This window comes from Orbicella franksi, chromosome 4, assembly GCF_964199315.1.
Source record: "Orbicella franksi chromosome 4, jaOrbFran1.1, whole genome shotgun sequence".
Lineage (NCBI taxonomy): Eukaryota > Metazoa > Cnidaria > Anthozoa > Scleractinia > Merulinidae > Orbicella > Orbicella franksi.
In genome coordinates, this window is record NC_138148.1 from 26442473 (window position 1) to 26460513 (window position 18041).

General features: G+C 38.3%; 1 protein-coding gene across 1 annotated transcript; it reads right to left on the reverse strand.

Annotated features, from left to right (window-relative positions):
* Positions 1–2376: 2376 nt before the first annotated feature.
* LOC145485116 (ATP-binding cassette sub-family B member 10, mitochondrial-like) lies at positions 2377–14193 on the reverse strand. Its single transcript, XM_081463793.1, has 13 exons — positions 13251–14193; positions 12373–12579; positions 11477–11679; positions 10159–10293; positions 9979–10049; positions 8928–9003; positions 7473–7608; positions 6530–6625; positions 5633–5922; positions 5048–5228; positions 4570–4613; positions 3583–3617; positions 2377–2825 (listed from the first exon to the last, which is right to left on the reverse strand). The coding sequence occupies exons 1-13, from the start codon at positions 13627–13629 to the stop codon at positions 2594–2596; spliced, it is 2085 nt and encodes a 694-aa protein (XP_081319919.1). The 5' UTR covers positions 13630–14193; the 3' UTR covers positions 2377–2593.
* Positions 14194–18041: the final 3848 nt, after the last annotated feature.

Below are 18041 nucleotides of genomic sequence, written 5' to 3' on the forward strand. Positions count from 1 at the left end.
AGCTTGTGCAAGAATTTTTTAAAAAGTAAAACACAGGACCCGGATAGTAGAAAGTACTTGCTCAATTTTTTTTCTCATGGTTCCCCTTGTACAATTTTTTTGACCTTTTTTTCAGCAGTTTTTACTGTGCAGGAAATTCTTTCGGGAAATTGCCCAACCTCCACCTCAAAAAAATGGTCTGCCCCTAGAGGAAACAGCGTAAGATGGGCCATATTAAAACATGGACAGAAGTAGGCAAGGAACACACATTACAAACCATTCATTGATATCTACAACAGTTTAATAGCTGACAAAGAAATTACATCTTGATGGTTATTGCTAACAATTACCATTACATAACAATTCGTAATTTGAATTTGGTAACTGAACTAAGTGAAGTGCAATTCAGAGAGTAACTGGGTATGCAGTACAAAGACGCAGTTTGAAATTGTATGACACAAGGTCCAATTACAAATTAATCACATCACCAACAAGATTCAAGTTTGATTTTTTCTAAAAAAAAATAATTTTGAGTGTAAATGACAGAAGATCTCTTGATGAGCAGTTTAAGCAAGTCTAAGAGAACCTCTTTTGACGAAAAACGTGAGTCAGAGTGGTATATTTAGTAGGTGTCCAATTACAGGTATTGAAATTTATAAAAAAGTTGTCATTTGACAGCTGGAATTGGACACCCACATCACACTTGCTCAATCCTCTTCGCACCCTTGAGCACATGTATAAGGCCATTATTGGGATATCGAGCTTGTCTCTCGCACACCCTCAGTGACATTATTGCAGACACTAATATTACACAATAAAGGTGTGCTGCAGGGAACCAATCAGAATGAAGAATTTTGTTGTAAATAAACTACTCTACAGCAAAGTAATATTTGCCACTGCTTATTACTTTTAAGATACTTACTTTTAACACTACAGTACTTACAAAATGAAAATTTCATTTCATTGGTTCTTTAAAACTATCTAATTAAATATTCTATTAAATATTCAAAATGACTTCTTGGCAGGTGTGAGGAAGAGTGGTCAATTATGACTGACAGAACTCTGATTTCCATACATGTAGAATATGGTATGATGCCACTAGCTTAATGGAAGGTTTCTAGCATTTTGTGAGACTGCGTTAATAATTTGCCGGGTGACAAGAGGCATTTCAGTGGGCAGAGTTGTTAGAGGGGAAGGGTAACGAAGCCTGGCAAACATCAAAGGAGCAACAAAGATACCAAGATATGTTTACTGGAAGGTCCACCACCATGCACAATCGTTTGTTTTGCACGAATACACTATGCATGAATTACGTTGACAAAACATTTCTATTGGTTATATTTTCTCAGTCAGTAGTAAACAACAATTATTGTGTTTTGTGCACAATCAAGGCCAAAAGAGCAAACAAAAACATACAACAAAGATCTAAGTTGTAGGGTTTCATAACTGTGTAATCCCCTCTTTTAGAATCAATATGCACAGAGGAACATTCTATTGGAATTTATTGCACACAGAGGAAAGAAATTATGACACTTACCTAATTGTACTGCTGCTATGAAAACACACAGTGACGACCTCTAGTTTTTGGAATCACATTAAACAGACCACACTGTAATTTTACATCCTGACCAATTGCAACAAGTATGGGCATTCCTAATGATACCTCATGTGCTTTCCTTTCAACAAAAAATTTTGGTTAAATTTCTGAAAATTTCTAGTGACAAAATGGAACAGTATTTTCTAGAAATATTTCCAAAAGTGGAAAATCAAGTAAGGTATACCACATTTTTTTGAATTTCCATTTCATTTGATTTTCCTCCTAAAATTTCCACACTTTTCTATTGAATGGTTTGCATATAGGATTTTCTGGAAACTACTCTAGGAACTGTCCCTACCACTTGCACCCATTTTGAAATTTCCAGAAGTTTTGGTTGAATGGAGAGCACCTCTCTACATTAAACAAATATAGCCACATTTCAGTGGCTGCTGCCACATTTCAGTGGCTAATGGCATAAGGGCAGCCAAGGACACAAACGTGCCACGGCTTACTTGGTTTCTTGACAGCTTTACAAAGATGAATGCTGCTAACCCATATCTTCTTTCTAGTCCAGCAACACTGACTTTCTCATAGCAGGGACTTACCAAAACACTAAATCCTCATCGGAACTTCCAATCTTAAATCCATGTTACATCAATGGGCCCAATAAATTCACAAAGTCCCACTTCCCTCCCCCGTTTAGGTTAAGACATATTCTAAGAATTTTTCAAGTTATACCTTTTGCTTAGAAACAATGCCTAGGATGAACCTTAACTTGTAAGGAGGGCTTCACAAATCTGGCCCCTGGATTCTTAACCATGGTTATCTAAGAATACTTTCTCAGATTTTAGCAGATTTTACAAACCTCCAAAGGAAACAAAAGTTGCTTTGAAAAATTAGGTAGTTTGAGAAATTGGGGGTAAAATTATAGTGTTTGACTAGAGAGAGGGAAACAACATTTGGTTTGAGTTATTAGGAGGTTCAAAAATTGACGTTCAAGAAATTGGGATTCCACTGTTTCACCATAAGTTGTTCCTAAACTATCACCTAACAAGACAAAAAACTACAGCGAGTCATTTACTGAAGAGCAATGGTCTGTTTCTCAACCAGCTTCCTAAACAAACCATTAGGTTCATCCATCAGCTGCCTGTAAGAGCCAGCCTCAGAGATCTGTCCATCATTCAACACAACAATGTTGTCTGCATTTTTGATAGTTGAAAGGCGATGTGCGATGGTGATGACAGTTCGACCCTTCATTAACCTTTCTAATGCCTCTTGAACCAAGTGTTCACTCTCGGCATCTAGTGCACTACAGGGAGAAACAGAACATACTTGACATTAATTGACTGAATGTTCCAAAGGTGTTTCGCAGCCGTCTTAGTAATTGGCTACAGGTGTTTTCCTCAGTAGGTCAAATAAAATTTTATTGATCATTAATAGATGGTTAGGTGTACAGTATGGCATTTATATTGAATCAGGAGTTCACTACTTAAAAGCTTGGGGGCAGCTTAACCTCGAGTGCCTATATGATGTACTCATTGGATCGTGAATTTTGCCTCTCAGGTGCCTGTATAACGTATTGAGTATGTCAAAGTTGTAAGTCAAAGAGATTTAGTCAAACTTCCAGCACACCAGGAACAACTTTTTTCAGCACCTGAGACTCACAAGAGGTTTTTTGAGAGACTGCTAATTTCCCATTGATATGATGTCATATGGATATCAAATTACATTGACCAATCTCAGCAAAAGTAACTGCATTGAAGACAGAGACACTTAGGATCTTTCAGTGAAATTATGCATCCATGTCTAAGTGAAAAAGCTTATGGCATTTGAAGTTTTAAATGGTGTGGCACACAGCATACACTATGGTCTTACACCCAAGAGGATAAAATGTGTCTTTGCTTGCTCCAAAAGAAAGGGCTTAAAAGATTTCACACTAGTTCAATATGGGAGCAAGAGGGGGCTCTCTAATTTTCATTCATCACCATTTCTACATCAATTCACTGAGTGCAGAGTGGGATAGGTTATGCAAATAGCTAGACGTTTGATAGAAGTTGACATTGTACCTTGTAGCCTCATCAAGCAGCAGAATGGAAGGGTTCTGGAAAAACATATCATTCACAAAATAAATTGTTTTGAACAAATTAAAGGGATTGGAAGTAGAAGCTACATTACAGGAAGCAAATTATTTGAAGCTCTCTGTTCCCTTAATTTTGCAATGGAATGGGATGAAATTTCTATTAAATTAATAATGATCCCATCCCAAACAAGGCTATTATCCATTAAGGAAATTATCAAGGAACCCTTCGGGCTCCTAACTTTTGAAGTTAGGAGCCCAAGCCATTTTTTTAGGAGTTGGGGATAAAATTTGCTGGGGATTGGCAGATTGGAGAAGGGGAGAGGTTGAAGTGACTTGGGAAATCTAAGGGATGGGCCCAGGGGACACTCTTCACCCTGTTGAGATTTTCCTTGAGGCACTAATATCAATCAAATTTCGGGGATTAAGCATTCAACAAAGTGATCAGGTCATGACTGAGGAAGAATACTATTGGTCATAATTTGAACAAAATAAATCAAATTTAATAACTGGTGTATACATGCAAGTGCTTCAGCTGTTTTTTACAAAATGATATTGTTGCCTTAGTTTTTGATCTTTGTCATGCCAGAGATTCCAACCTAAAAAAAATATATAAATGTGGGATATAGCCAATTTTACCTTCTCAACCCTAAAAGTGTTGTTAATTACTTGTAATTCCTGGTTACAAGGGACTGAAGTCATCCGACAGATTAGATGGGAATGAAAACTCCATCACAACCATGTTTAGGCACCCACTTGGGCTCCTTGGACAAGAATTTAGTCACCCGCACTCGTAACGTAGGCGCCTCAGGTGACCATTAGGCAGCAGGCTTGCCAAATCAAGGGAACAATTAAACTGACTGATTGTATGATTAAATTAACATGTTGGCTTCTTTAAAACTTCCAGGACATAGGCTTTAAGGACAAATTAATTCAATACAATTATGGTGAATATTTAGCCATTGGTTTCACTGACCTTCAGTATTGCCCTTGCAATTGCAATCCTCTGCCTCTGACCTCCTTCAAAGAGTCAGAAAACAAAATTAGTCGAAAAAGATCTGTACTGTACATGTACTGTACATTACTCAGTACCTCAAAAACTTAACAAAGCTTATAATGGACTGACTTAAGCCTATAAGCCCTGGGTGTCTATTCTGGCTTTAAACATTAAATAGTTTCATTAAAATCTGTATTTAAGCAGATATCCTCTATTAATAGACTAATGTCAACTTAGTCTGAAAACAAACCGTAACACCTGTTACAGGTGAGTATCACTATGGTTGACCAGTCCTTGATATTACGGGTGAGTTTGCATGTTGTTAATCCACCCACAAAGCAACAAGTTTGTCACGGGAGTGAAGACCAGGGCAATAGGTGACTCAAACCTTAATAACAGCTTTTTGTGTTATTAACAGTTGCAGCATGCAGTAATACAAGGTTTACAAATCACCAACCTGACAGCATTTGCCCTCTTTCCCCAACAATAGTGTCAAACCCTTTAGGAAAGCTCTTTATGAACCCGTAGGCATTAGCCTGCACCGCTGCATCCATGATGTCATCACTGCTCACTTGCTGACCTGTGCTTGCTCCATAGGCAATGTTGTCGGCAATGGAACTTGAGAACAAAATTGGTTCCTTAAAAAACAGTGCAGCAATACTTCAATAATATACATTGTGTTTTCAGCACACATCAAGCCAGCACTTTGACAGGAACTTGTAATAGATTTGAATAAAGTCTTATAGTAGCCAACAAGGTACTCCTCTAGGGTTTTTTTGTTGTTGTTGTTGTTGTGTTTCATATGTGATGACCTTGGTTTAGGAGAATGAAAATTATGGTGCAGATTTCTCTATTTTTGTTTTAAATGTTGGGGCTTTGGTTTCTTAGACTGGTAATGTTTACAAAGACAGTCCATAACTCACATCCTAGTTATGCCAATTATAAAAAATTCTATGAAGCTCGCTTAAAGAAAAAAATCAGTGGCACAGGTTCAAAAGAACATATGCCTACGAACAACCAATGCAGTGTTATCTACACGCACCTGATGAACAGTTCCAACTGCACCTCTTAGCCAATCAGGTGAGAGTCCACGCACATCATGTCCTCCAACTATCACTTGACCCTGCTCTGGATCATACAGACGAAGCAGTAGTGACCCCAGTGTGCTCTTCCCAGAACCACTTGGCCCAACAACTGCTGTAATAGATCCAGCTGGTACATCAAGGGTTAGTCCTTGGAAGATTGGCATGTCAGGTCGTGATGGGTAGGTGAAATGGACATCCTTAAATTGAATTCCACTGCTTAAGTCATACATGGCTGGTCGTAATCCTCCTGGAAATTTTAAGAGCAAGGGGAAAAACAATCAAACTGCCCAGTAAAAGTTCTGTAACTAAAAATTTATGTACCAACAGTCTGGTCTGTACATATCGAAGCCTGTGTTTAATGTTACAGTTACACTTAACCCTCAGGCATACAAGGGAAAGGGGTAGATTTTTAGGTAGAAATTTTTAGATTTTATTAATTGTACATATTTTTATTCCCCAGGGCCCCTATGGATACCAGCCTCATTGCTGAATGGGCTATCCTGGTAAAATAAAGTTACTTACTAGATGCACCCCACCCCCCACTCCCAGTAGATGTTTTTAGAATTTACTTTGTGGTGTAGCTATAAGTTCATTTATCCTTTGCAGAAACAGTTGTTTTCTTCCCACGCCATTTGACATTAATTGCCATTGATAGCAGGCCATAATTTTACATGCAAATGGAAGCCAAATTTCATCTTTTAAGACAAAAATCTTTGTGTTCCATATTTTTATATGTCATCATTTTGGATAAAACTTCCATAAATTTACAGTAGTTTTTTGCTTTCTGAAAAAATAGTAAAATCCAAGACACTTGCCACCATTATTAATTTTGCAGCATGCTGACTATATCTAACCTGTCAGGGGTATGGTAGGGTTTCTGTCAATTAACTCCCACAGACGACCACTGGCACCAATTCCTTTCATAAGTTCTGAATAAAATGAGCTCAGACCTAGCAAAAGAAGAAATGAAGTTAACTTAAACTTAATATATTATTTTTCTTACTCTTGTTGACAAATATATATACACGAGAACAAGTCTCAAAACTCCGAACTGGCCCGTCAACTTGCAAAACACCCAACCCACACGTACACATGGAACATTGCATGCACCGAGAAAACCACTTTTCTGAGGAAAATAATGGAACGCTAGTTGCTTGCAAGAAACCAACCCTAAACAAACAAGTACATTCTTTCATTTGCAAAAATGTTCCCCTCGGGAAAAACTTAATAGTACGAAACCAAGTTGTATGTAAATTTCCATCATGTACCACTGATGATAACCGTACGGTCGAAAACATTTTGGTTTTTAAAATTTTAGTAACTTTTAGCCTTTTATAAACATCTAAAAAGCAACTATCATGACAACATATAATTATATATTTAACAGAATTTTCTACTTTTTCATCACAAAAATAGTGTAGTGCCAAATTAAAAGCACACATGCATGTTTTACAAGTGAAAATTAAATCGAAAACAGATCCCAACATCCAGGAAAAGGCATATATTAAAATATGTACTAATAAGTTAATATTATCTCCTGCAGCTGCAGTTTAAGTTTTGAGTTAGATTATTTGTCAACTAGACATTAGGACATTTGACAGTTGCCTTTTCCCTCTGTGTCAAAAGGAGTCTTCATGTGACACCATTCACGTGAAAATGTGTTTCCCAAAAGGTTTGTAATTTTTCATGCAAATCAAACTCATCTTCACATGAAAGGTTTTGAATGACGACTCAATTTGAAATGGAGGCCCAAGGTAACTCAGAAATGACCTATTGAGGCAGTCTGTAAGATGTTACCTCCAAAGGATATTCCAACAAATCCAGCATAGAGCAGAAAAGATGTGAGATCTCCAACTGAGATCTGTGCATCTGTCATCATCATCCCACCACTGTACAGCACAGAAAGCATGATGACATTACCCGAGAGTCCCGTCTGAAATAAAAATCACCGATATGAATTCTGAACCAGAGTGCAACACATGTTAAGCATATAGAGCAGTTTCTAATTGAGTGTCATAAAATCAAAACCAAAGTATTCACTCAAACCACTCACAAAGGGTACAGACAATCCTGTTAGCCAATCAAAACCCAACATAAATTCACATGGCTGACTTGAAACATGAAAAATTGTGTGTACAAGTCAAGATTGGTCTTGGTTTTACTTCTGACTGGATGACAAACTGGCATGAGTTTTTTTATTCCTTTAGTGCAGCATATACTAATGCAAAATGAAAGCAAACACTAATTAATTTCAGCGGTCACGTGAAAACTACACTAACTCACTATTATGATGAAATTATCTTAAAAGCAATTTTGGAGCTTCAAAACCACTAAAAACAACACAAATATATGACCTTAAGATTTCTATGAGGTGATAGTTACTGAGGACTAAGGCCAACTCAACTATCACCTCTTATAGGTCACCGCTTTAATTTTATCTGATTCTTATTGCTTTAAATTGATCACATGGTACATAGTGTTCAGCAGCAGTACTCAGCCATGAAAAATTTTCATCTAAACAAGCTTAGGCGGGCCTATAGAAAAAATTGAAAGATTTATTGATCTGCATTCAGCGAGTTTTTGTTTGTTTTCTTTTTTAAATTTCACATTTGGCTTTCACATCTTTAATCTAAAAAAGTTGAAAATAAATCAATATGAATTTTTTAACAGACACGGGTTGAACTTGTGAAAATGTTTTGTGGGGCCACTCATTGGTTCTTCAAAACATTTTGAGGTCTTTAAGTTGTATGATGGTCAATTTCCTTTCTTTAGCATTCTTGGGAATTGAATTATCAAGTAATATTTCAAATCTTACTCGAAACATCAGAGAAATCAGACAACATTGTCATTATGTAGACAACCCAAGGGCAGATCTAGGGGACTTCAATTTTAAAAATTTTCCAGGGGAAGGATGAACCGGACCAACCCAGACCCCCCTAAAGGGTACTGCCTTTCATGGTCTGTATCTCAAACCCCCTTCTCTAAAATCCTGTATCTGCCCCAGCAAACTCCAGTCAAATGGAGGCTTTTGTGTTTAAAATTATGCTGTATTATCCTTCACATATTTTTTGCAATACATGGGATCTTTCGAAAAATGGGGAATATCACCTGGATATTTCCCAGATTTATCCTGGGCACATTCAGTAATTTGCAGATGAGTTCTTACTGAACATCGAGTAAAGCATTATTCTCCACAGTCAAAATAATCAACTTACTTATCAACTACTATTAATAACTGGTAGGCAAACTTACAAAGCCAAAGAAAACTGCCCTTGCAACTGCTTCTTTCTTTGCCAACTTGAACACATCTTGTATGCTGTTAGCATACCTGTTTGGGCGAAAACAAGCTTAAGGAATGGAATTAACAAAGCTGATGCAAAAAAGAACATTGTATAATTGCAATGGTTTCACCAAGGCCTCAAGCCTGCCAGAGCTCTGCAGGGCATTCTGTTAATTGAACTGCCAGTTGTTATGTTTAGAAGTTTTCAAAAATTGGCTCCCTAGGAAGTTCTATTTAAAAAGATAAGATAGTTTACTTTGTTTCAGTGGCATGCCTGTAAACTAGCTAAGCTTAGTGCTTGTATAGGTAAGTACATGACCACTATAAATAAGATTTACATTTTTTGTTTATATTTTACAGGCAAGTTAAAGTCAGTATAAAAGCCCATCAGGCCAGTGCTTATCCCAAATTCAGTAGCATAAAGTTCCTAAGAGGATTTCTACTCCCCACTGGATGGTATCTGGATGGGATGCTAGTCCATTGCAGTCTTACCCCCCATTAAGTTCACCAGTGCCCATTTATACACCTGGGTGGAGAGAGGCACTACACATGAAAGTAAAGTGTTTTACCCAAGAACACAACACAATGTCCCACCACGCCTTCAGGAAGTTGTTTTGGGCCTCTCTTATTGCTCCTTGATGGTTGCTGCAACAGGTCAGCCACCTACTTCAAGTTTTATTGAAAGCCTTGCTTATATTCAGTACTTCTTCAAGAATTACATCTAAATAAGATATTTTGTATACCTCTTCTTTTATCTAACAAGGTAGTAAAGTTTTTACATTATTTGACCTTACAAGATCTACAAAAGTTGAATTTTCAGCAGATTGTAAATGTAATCATTGGGGACAAACAAAAACATCAAATCTGAATCCCCAATGGATTTCTGAGTTCTAGTGAGTCTGAAAAATTAATTGTCAACTGTAAGTTTACTAGGAAATTCTTCAGCTGCATAAAAATCAATTTTAAAAATTCATTTATTTGTGTTTCTGAACCTGGAAAATTAATAGTTTTATTCCTACTTACGTTTGTATCTCTTTCAGCTCTTGGCCAAATGCCCTTACTGTTCGTATATTGCTGATTCTCTCTTCCGCTACCTATAATTTGAAAATAAAGAACCACTGTTACATTTTTAACCTGAGACTGAAATCTAGTAATAATATTACTGATAACAACTCCATATAATAGAACACTCGTCAACATTACCTGAGTAGATTGTGCAAGAGAGTCCTGTGTTTTCTTCGTAATACTTCGTAGATAACGACCATACATAACAATGGCAATAGCTACTGGTGGCACAATACCAAGGACAATACCAGCCAACTTGGGTGAAACATAAAACTGGAATATGAAGGACACAATCAGACAGTGTTACAACAGGAAAGTTTACTAAAAGTGAGTGGCATTTTAACTTTCAATCCCTTGTCATCAATAAATCTGTGATTACTTATTACTTACCTTGAGACAGATCCATGATAATATTGTATCAGACAGTGTAAGACAAGTTCTAAGTCTGATCACGAGACATATTATAAGTCTAGACAAGTAATTTATTAATAGAAAATAAGGCAACCTTTTGTTCACCTTCCTTGATAAATAGCCCTTTTGAGATGTACAATATAATGTCTAAAATGTGTGTGTCTTCCTTAACACCATGCCATAGAATATGACTATATAGCCTGAGTCAACTGGTATCTCTTTGTTATGCTTAATCAGAAGCATATCTTCTGGTTTAATTCAATATCCTTCTTTTACGAAATCTGACTTGTCAGAAAAAAATTCTGTTTTCAATTTATATCAGCGTCTTAAAGTACATATGACATGAAAAATAATTTCTGCTTATTTGAAAGGCCTTTCAAAATACAGAAGAATGATGTTTTTCCTTTTGAAATATCTTTTTTCATTGTAGAGATATTGACATTTTTTTATCGTGCAAATTAGAGCAGTGATGACATCATATTGTTTGCAACTAAAAATGGTAAAATACTGAATAAACAATATCTCTAGAAATATTGAAGCAGTGTTCTTGAAACTTGACACTACAAATGTGCATCACAAAAGAAACAAAATGACACCCTTAGTGCTGTTGCCATAGCAACTCTTTTGTCTCCAGTCTCTTTCTGTAAAAGAAACAAATATCCCCTTTTGCAACCTCTAGAGTGAGACAAAGGGTCCTACTTGGAACAGACATAGTGCTCATAAATATGTCTTAACTCCAGTCATTAGATTGGGTGGGGTAGATGGTTCTTGGTTAAAGACAAAAACTGGGAAGTTCAGTTTTTATGAAGACAGCACCTGCGGCAAATCTGTTGTCATGGCAACAGCACTGAGGGTGTCATACCGAACGCACTCTTTAGAATGCAAATGGTGCAAATGGACTGCCTGGCCAGGAACAAAGGATTGGAGGAGTTTTGTCAGTGGCCAAATGTGGAGTAGACAGGCTTCAGATCAGATCAGATCCCATTGATAATGGTCCTTGCACTTGTCCAATAAACAAGACATTTATGATATTAGATTAACTCACCATCATAGAAACACCAGCCACTGACTGAGCAACAGCTCGTAATCCATCAGATACATTGTCGGTCACAGCCTTACCAACAAGGATGGTGTCAGCTGACAACCGATTGATGAGTTCTCCAGTTCGTGTTTTATCAAAAAATGCTGTTTCCTGCCTCAATATGGCACTGAACAGTTGGTCACGCAGACGCTTTACAACTTTCTGGCCTGGGTTATTGGTACAGAAGAAACCAAGAAAACAAACACAGGTAAAGTCATCACTCTGGTCCACATTGAGGGAGCTTAAATAGGTTTCTATATCATAATATGGCTAAGAGTATTGCTACCCCTCCCTCCCCTCCCTCCTGGATGGGGAGGCAGTTCATTTTAGGTAACCTCCTCTTACCCAAACAGTTTGCCAGTACATCTATCAAATAAGTGTGTTGTTCCAGAAAGTATCCATATCACTCCCACGGAAGGTTTTTGTAGTTCAACTCCCTCTCCCCCACCCTTCTGGAAATTCCAGTTTTGTAAAATTTTGGCTTTCTCTTGGAATTCCTGTTAACTTTTCTTGGGGTGGGAATGGATATTTTCTGGAACTGCACAATACTCCAGGGTGTAGAGATGAACTGAGAGTGTCTCTCCCATGCTAAGAACACAACCCAGTAGCACTGGCCAGCACTTGAACCTAAGTGGACTGCTTGATCAAGAATCCAACGTGGAAACCATAAGGCCAACACTCTCCCCTCTTAGCCTGCAAAAACAGCCATCCCTCTCACTCCGAGTGAAATGCCACTCAGCGCAGGGGGGTGGGGGGGGGGGGAAGAAGGTTATATATTTCCCAAATTCAACCCCTACAATTATATGAAGGAAAGGGAAAAATCTTTCAATGAAAGGCAACAATAAAGATTTCTTTCTCACCAGAAATTTGAATAAGGTAAACTCTTCCAAAATTTGCTGCTCCACCTAATAGAAACACTCCACAAAGAATTTTACAAACATAGGAGAGTGTTTCCACCATCTGGGAAGTATCTTGGCTTGAGGTATATATAATGTCAATGATCTTTCCCATACAAAATGGCACAGACATAGTCACTGCCGATGATATAAACAGAAGACCAATAGCTCCTGTAAAGAATCAAAACCCATGGAATAACTAAACTATTAGTATGAACTCCCACTAAAAATATCACTGGTCCAGAATCCTAAATCCTTGAATCTGATTGGCTTATCACACGTACACCACACCCATTAGAATTTCCCTGGTAAGAAAGCTGGGTGGCCACCCATTAGGATTTCCTTAGACCCATCAAAGGATGATAACTCCCAGTGAGCTGGTGCATCAGAAAGGAAAGGTGACCACTGACATGCACTAGCTACTGACCGCAAGGCATTAACACCTAACTGCTGAACAGGCTTCCTTTAGCATGGTAATGAAACAATGAAAAGAAGCACTCTACACAAATTCCTTTCTAACTCTTTTGAAAAAATCAAAATTATATACATATTAACGACCCAGTCTGCATACAGTACCCAGTCTGTAATCTCACAGTAACAACACAGTTTGAAGAAAGAAAAGTGCTGGTTTGATGACATCCCCCCCCCCCCCTCCACTCAAAAATAAGCCAATATTTACCCCTCAAGGAGAGAAAAAAAATACATTTTTCTTCTGAACAATGTCCACAGAGATACCCCCTATGAAAAGACGCTCACAGTAATGATGAACCAAATCCCGTGCTGTGATTGGCTACTTTAGCAGGTAAATGTATTTTACTCGTTCGAGATTACCCGCGGATTACCTGCAAGACTCTTGTATTCTGGTTTGGCGAGTGATAGTATCCGAAACAGGTCTTCACTCTTTAGCTGCTTCTTGGCAGGGCTTTCTTTCACAACTTCCGTTTCCTTTCTCCCATTATTGTCACTGCTGTAACTCCGCCGAACAAAAACGGGGACAGTTAGCACTCTGCCTCGATCAACTACCTCTTGACTTTTCCACGGTAAACTAATGGAAGTTCGAATTGTTCGTAAAGCATTTCCAGCATTTATCCTATAGGAACATGCTTTGTGTAGATTAAGTCGTGAGCGAACGTGCACGTAGGGATAAAGAAGCGTCCACTGGTTGAGAGTAAGTTTGTTAACTTGTCTTCCGAGAGAAATGAATGCACTGACAGAAGACATGATCACAGAGGAGTGAACGACAAAATTGACCTGCAGCTCCAAACTCCGGGATGTCAACTACCGCAAATGAAGGATTTTCCATCACAGCATAGTTTGGCTTGATATTTAAGTATTCAAAAATATTCTTGCCAGAAATTTTCCTGGAAATCGCTGTCAAACTTTGTAGAATATTAGGCGGAAAATGTGATGTAACCTAGATGTATCTTTCACGACTCTTTCACGAAGTTTTCAAGAGAGAACCGCTGACCAACTAAAGGCTGTGAGGGAGGGGGTGGGGGTACAGAAAATTGCGCATTCGACATCCCCGGCATTTGTTTGTCAGGCTGCAGGCGGTTAGACTACAAGATTTCCACAGTGGAGTATACTAATCTCATTACACAGCTAATTCGGCTAAGTTCAGAGGAGTTATTTCAGAGATTCAGCTCAGAGGGCCAATTGCTAAAATCAACCCGCAGCGCATGTTGTCAAAGTCAACCAACCAGATTGTGCTATTGCCGGCCCAATATTTTCCAAGTATTGGACTGCGACGAGCACTGTCACGGACATTTTTAGTCCGTAAGATTAAGGGCCCATCAACTGATCTTTTCAAGCCGTTGCTAAGGAAAATTTATTCTCATATAACCTCATCATTTTTAGTTAGTACAGAGTTATTTCATACGTTTTAACTTTTTCATGATCAGTAACACCCTTGATGACGTCATTAGGCCACGCCTTTGGTCATGTGACTAATACTGAAAAAATGCAAAGGTTCCCAAGTAAATTACTTTATCGGGATTTTTTTCACTGATTTGATATTTTAAATTTAGTCCTCATTACGCTATGCATAGATTTTGCTTCATTTCTAAAACGTCAGATTTTGAGAGAATTTCAAAATATTAAAAAATTGGTAATTTTCTGAAAAAAAGCATGATTGTGAAAAAGGAATCCCGAGAGGGTTGAATATGACGTTTTCACTCTGAAAGCGCATCAAATGTTTTCCGTCGACTCAACGCCGGAGAAATTTGAAAACGCAACAAACACCGGTCATTTTGGATTTATGTTTGAGAAAAATGCGGTCAGGGAAATTACATGACTATCGTAACGTCATCGTTTTCGAAAAGCTTCGTTTTCAAAATGTTTTTCGTTCACACTAAAACGCAAAACCGGCGTTTTCAAATTCCTCCGGTTTGAAGATATCGAAATGCTCCGTTTTCGTTACGGATTAGTGTTAGCTCCAGGCTCTCAGTAGTTGGAGACGAGCGGAAAAAAGAGGGCGAGCGTTTTTTTTTTTCTCTCGTTCGCCCTCCCTCTTTTTTTCGCTCGTCCCCAACTTCCGAGAGCCTGGAACAGGCTAGACTAGTGTGGACAGTAGGCCTAACCGTAGAAATAAACCTGCGTTTTCAAATTCAGTCTCGGGCGTAGTGTGAACGGGGCCTCAGACTCGGCTGTTAGCGTCTTTATAAAATGTTGAAATCTCAGTTTTAACTGAGTTAGATTTTCAGCGATTTCTCAGCTATCGGTTAAAATTTTGGCCACTTTGATCAAATAACGTGGCCCCTTTTACAGTTTTGTTCGGGGAACAATAGTTCCTATTTGGTGTTAGAATGAGCTCAGAATGTTTGTACGGCTGTTGATATTAGTTCCAAATCTGGCGCTGGAGAACAAGAGACGTTTACTGATAACGAAACTCCTGGACAACTATGAACTGTGAGCAGACAGTGTCCAAGGACAAATTTTTGCTGCAGAAATGGAGCCTAAATATGCGCTTATTATTCTTCAAAATACGCGTAAAAGGTATCGTCAAGCTGTTAAATGTCAAAGCCGTAATTGTTTCAGCCCTCAGGAAACTTGCTAGGCTGTTAGAAACATTCAGCTCTCCCAGAGGTCCATGTTCTACTTCATCGAGCGAGTGATTTAGACGAAAACTAAAATCTGTTACCAAGGCAACCAGGGAAATTCAAATAAGGGACACCTCCAATATTGCCTGGTGTTCACTTCGTTACATTACCTCGTTTTCGCTTCGTGTTAAGATCAATCGGGCAAGAGAAAATATTATGATGAATAACAAGTTGTGTTGTTTTTCTTCAAGGTTATCATGAATTTATTAATATGGCTTGCGTTTGAAGTGAAGACACGATTGATAAATATAAAGATAAGTGAAGATATGATATTTCATATTTTCACTTGTATGGCATGTGTTTGTTGCCGATACAACGCGCTCTCTGATTGGCTAATTAATTGTAGGGCATTATTCTCCCGTAATGCCCACGGGCTGATGACGGGCCTGCAAAAACAAAGCAAAAAGCCGTGTCATAAACCTCAAAGTCAGGATTTACTGGAAATTCCCAAACCTCGGCCCTGCCGTAGTGACCTTCCTATCGCTCGGTCTATAAGGAAAGGTTTCAGTTTGAGATTTTACCGTAAAGACCTCACTCTCGGTTAATAAGCAAGTGTAATAGCTTATTTGGCAAGATGGTATGGCTGATAAGGATAAAAACAGTTTACAGATAGAGTTGACATTTATGCACACTCACAGTTTTGCTAAAACATCATACATTTAAACTGAGGGAAGCGGTTATAGTCTAGTTTTCCCGAGAATCTCGATATTTTGAAGTTCTCGAGATTCAAGTAGCCTCTTGTTAGATCTTGTTAGTGGGAGAGTGGGCAACATTTAAATTTAGCCATTGCCGGCACGTGACCATGCAATAAGAACGCACTCTAGTTATATGACAATGAAATGTGTCGTTTATGACAAGGGCTATCCCGTCATGTTGATGTATTCCTTTTTCCTTGCATAAAACCCCTTTGGTACTGAAGAACTTGAATAGTGAAAACGGCCAAATTCTGAGTTAAAACGCGCAACCTAAAATGTAAAAAAGTCACCGCGGGTGACTTGTGATAATGACAAGAACATCCAAATGAACGTACAGTTATCAAAGCCAAAATTGTCATCACCAGCCACAGACTCGTTTACTGATCTGAACCACTTAAAGCGAACATTTTATAAGGCTCCAAATCAAACAAAAAGAATTTGTGTCAAATTGTGCAATGAGACGTAAGCATAGTGTTTCAAAGATGACAGACAGGAGAAAGGCTCCTACAAAATTGAGCAGATTTAGATTCGGTAAGCTGATAAGAGTGGCAGGATTTACGGAACTTGAGAGCGCTTTAAAGTTTGCCATCAAACAAGCGACCCTGCTTTTTGTTCTCTCGGTTGGTTTGTGCCTTATCAACTAGCTAGGCCACCGAACCTTTTACATTTCTTCTCAGTACTTCCCAGAACTGAAGGTAAAAATACGTTAGTGTTCAGGAACTGTAGTTCGTTTGTCAATATGGTACCTATTAGGACTCGAATTTTAGTGACTGCCTCTTGTAAGACATGTAACCACTCTTGAAAATTGCAAAATGACTGGCCGTCGTCCGAGGGAAGTTTCGTTAAAACCATAATAAAAAATACAGAGACAAATACATTAAAACCGAACTAGTTCTTAGAATCCGAACTTGAAGAGATACTTAATTTTCCTTCATAGCTCATAGCGTGCAAGCATTTGTTAAAATAATGTTATAAATCGCATTAACCGACCACCAACCTAGATCACGTCATTGCGGCATTTGCTCGAATATAAAGGCAGCTCAGAAAGCAATGACGACGACGACGCATAGGAATTCACCTAGTAAAACATGGGTTTATATTTTACCTTCGAATTTCGCAATTATCTTAGACCTGTTCGGCACGCCTATCGGTCTAAAAACCTACCTAAATTAACTATGTAATGCAAGCGGTAAGTTCCAAAAGGACTAAAAATAGAATATAAAAAATTAGTCTTCGCAGCTCTCGCAGTCCTTTACACCGGACTCATTTCACGTTGTTATTTTACAGAGCCGAGGACGGCTACGAATGGGAACGAAAGATTCATAATACAAGTGCATAGTCACTGTTCTGCTCATTAAACCTTTTTGCTTCGTGACGTTATTATTGTCATTATTATATTCAGAGAGAGAGAGAGAGAGAGAGAGAGAGAGAGAGAGAGAGAGAGAGAGAGAGAGATTATTAAAGCTCTCTTATGACTCAGCGGGCGAATGGGCTTGACGCACAAGCCATCGATTCAAGTGCATTGAATTGTTTTATTGCACTAACTCATAGAGATGCATGCTGTATTGCAGTTGTAAATAATTGCATGCTCAGCCTCGCAGCATAGCGCGCGTTTGCTGGTGCTATGCCCGGCTTAAAGAAAGATCTAAAACTCCAATTTTTCTTAGTTTTAGCTTAAATTTTGTGCTCTTGAAACTTTGAAAACACTTCAATGTTGCTATAAAAAGAAAACGCACTTCAATGACAAGCAAAAGGAAGAGCTATTTTGTAAATGTATACGTGATGTTAAAGTTTAGTGCAACCCAAGAAGTGGGAGGTGTTCCGGCAACCTTTCGGCAAA

Coding starts and splice junctions, on each gene's coding strand:
- LOC145485116 (XM_081463793.1), bottom strand. CDS start 13,629: ATGTCTTCTGTCAGTGCATTCATTTCTCTCGGAAGACAAGTTAACAAA. Junction 11,680..12,372: donor TTACCTTATTCAAATTTCTG/GTGAGAAAGAAA, acceptor CCAATAACCCAG/GCCAGAAAGTTGTAAAGCGT. Junction 3,618..4,569: donor TTGCAAGGGCAATACTGAAG/GTCAGTGAAACC, acceptor ATGTTTTTCCAG/AACCCTTCCATTCTGCTGCT.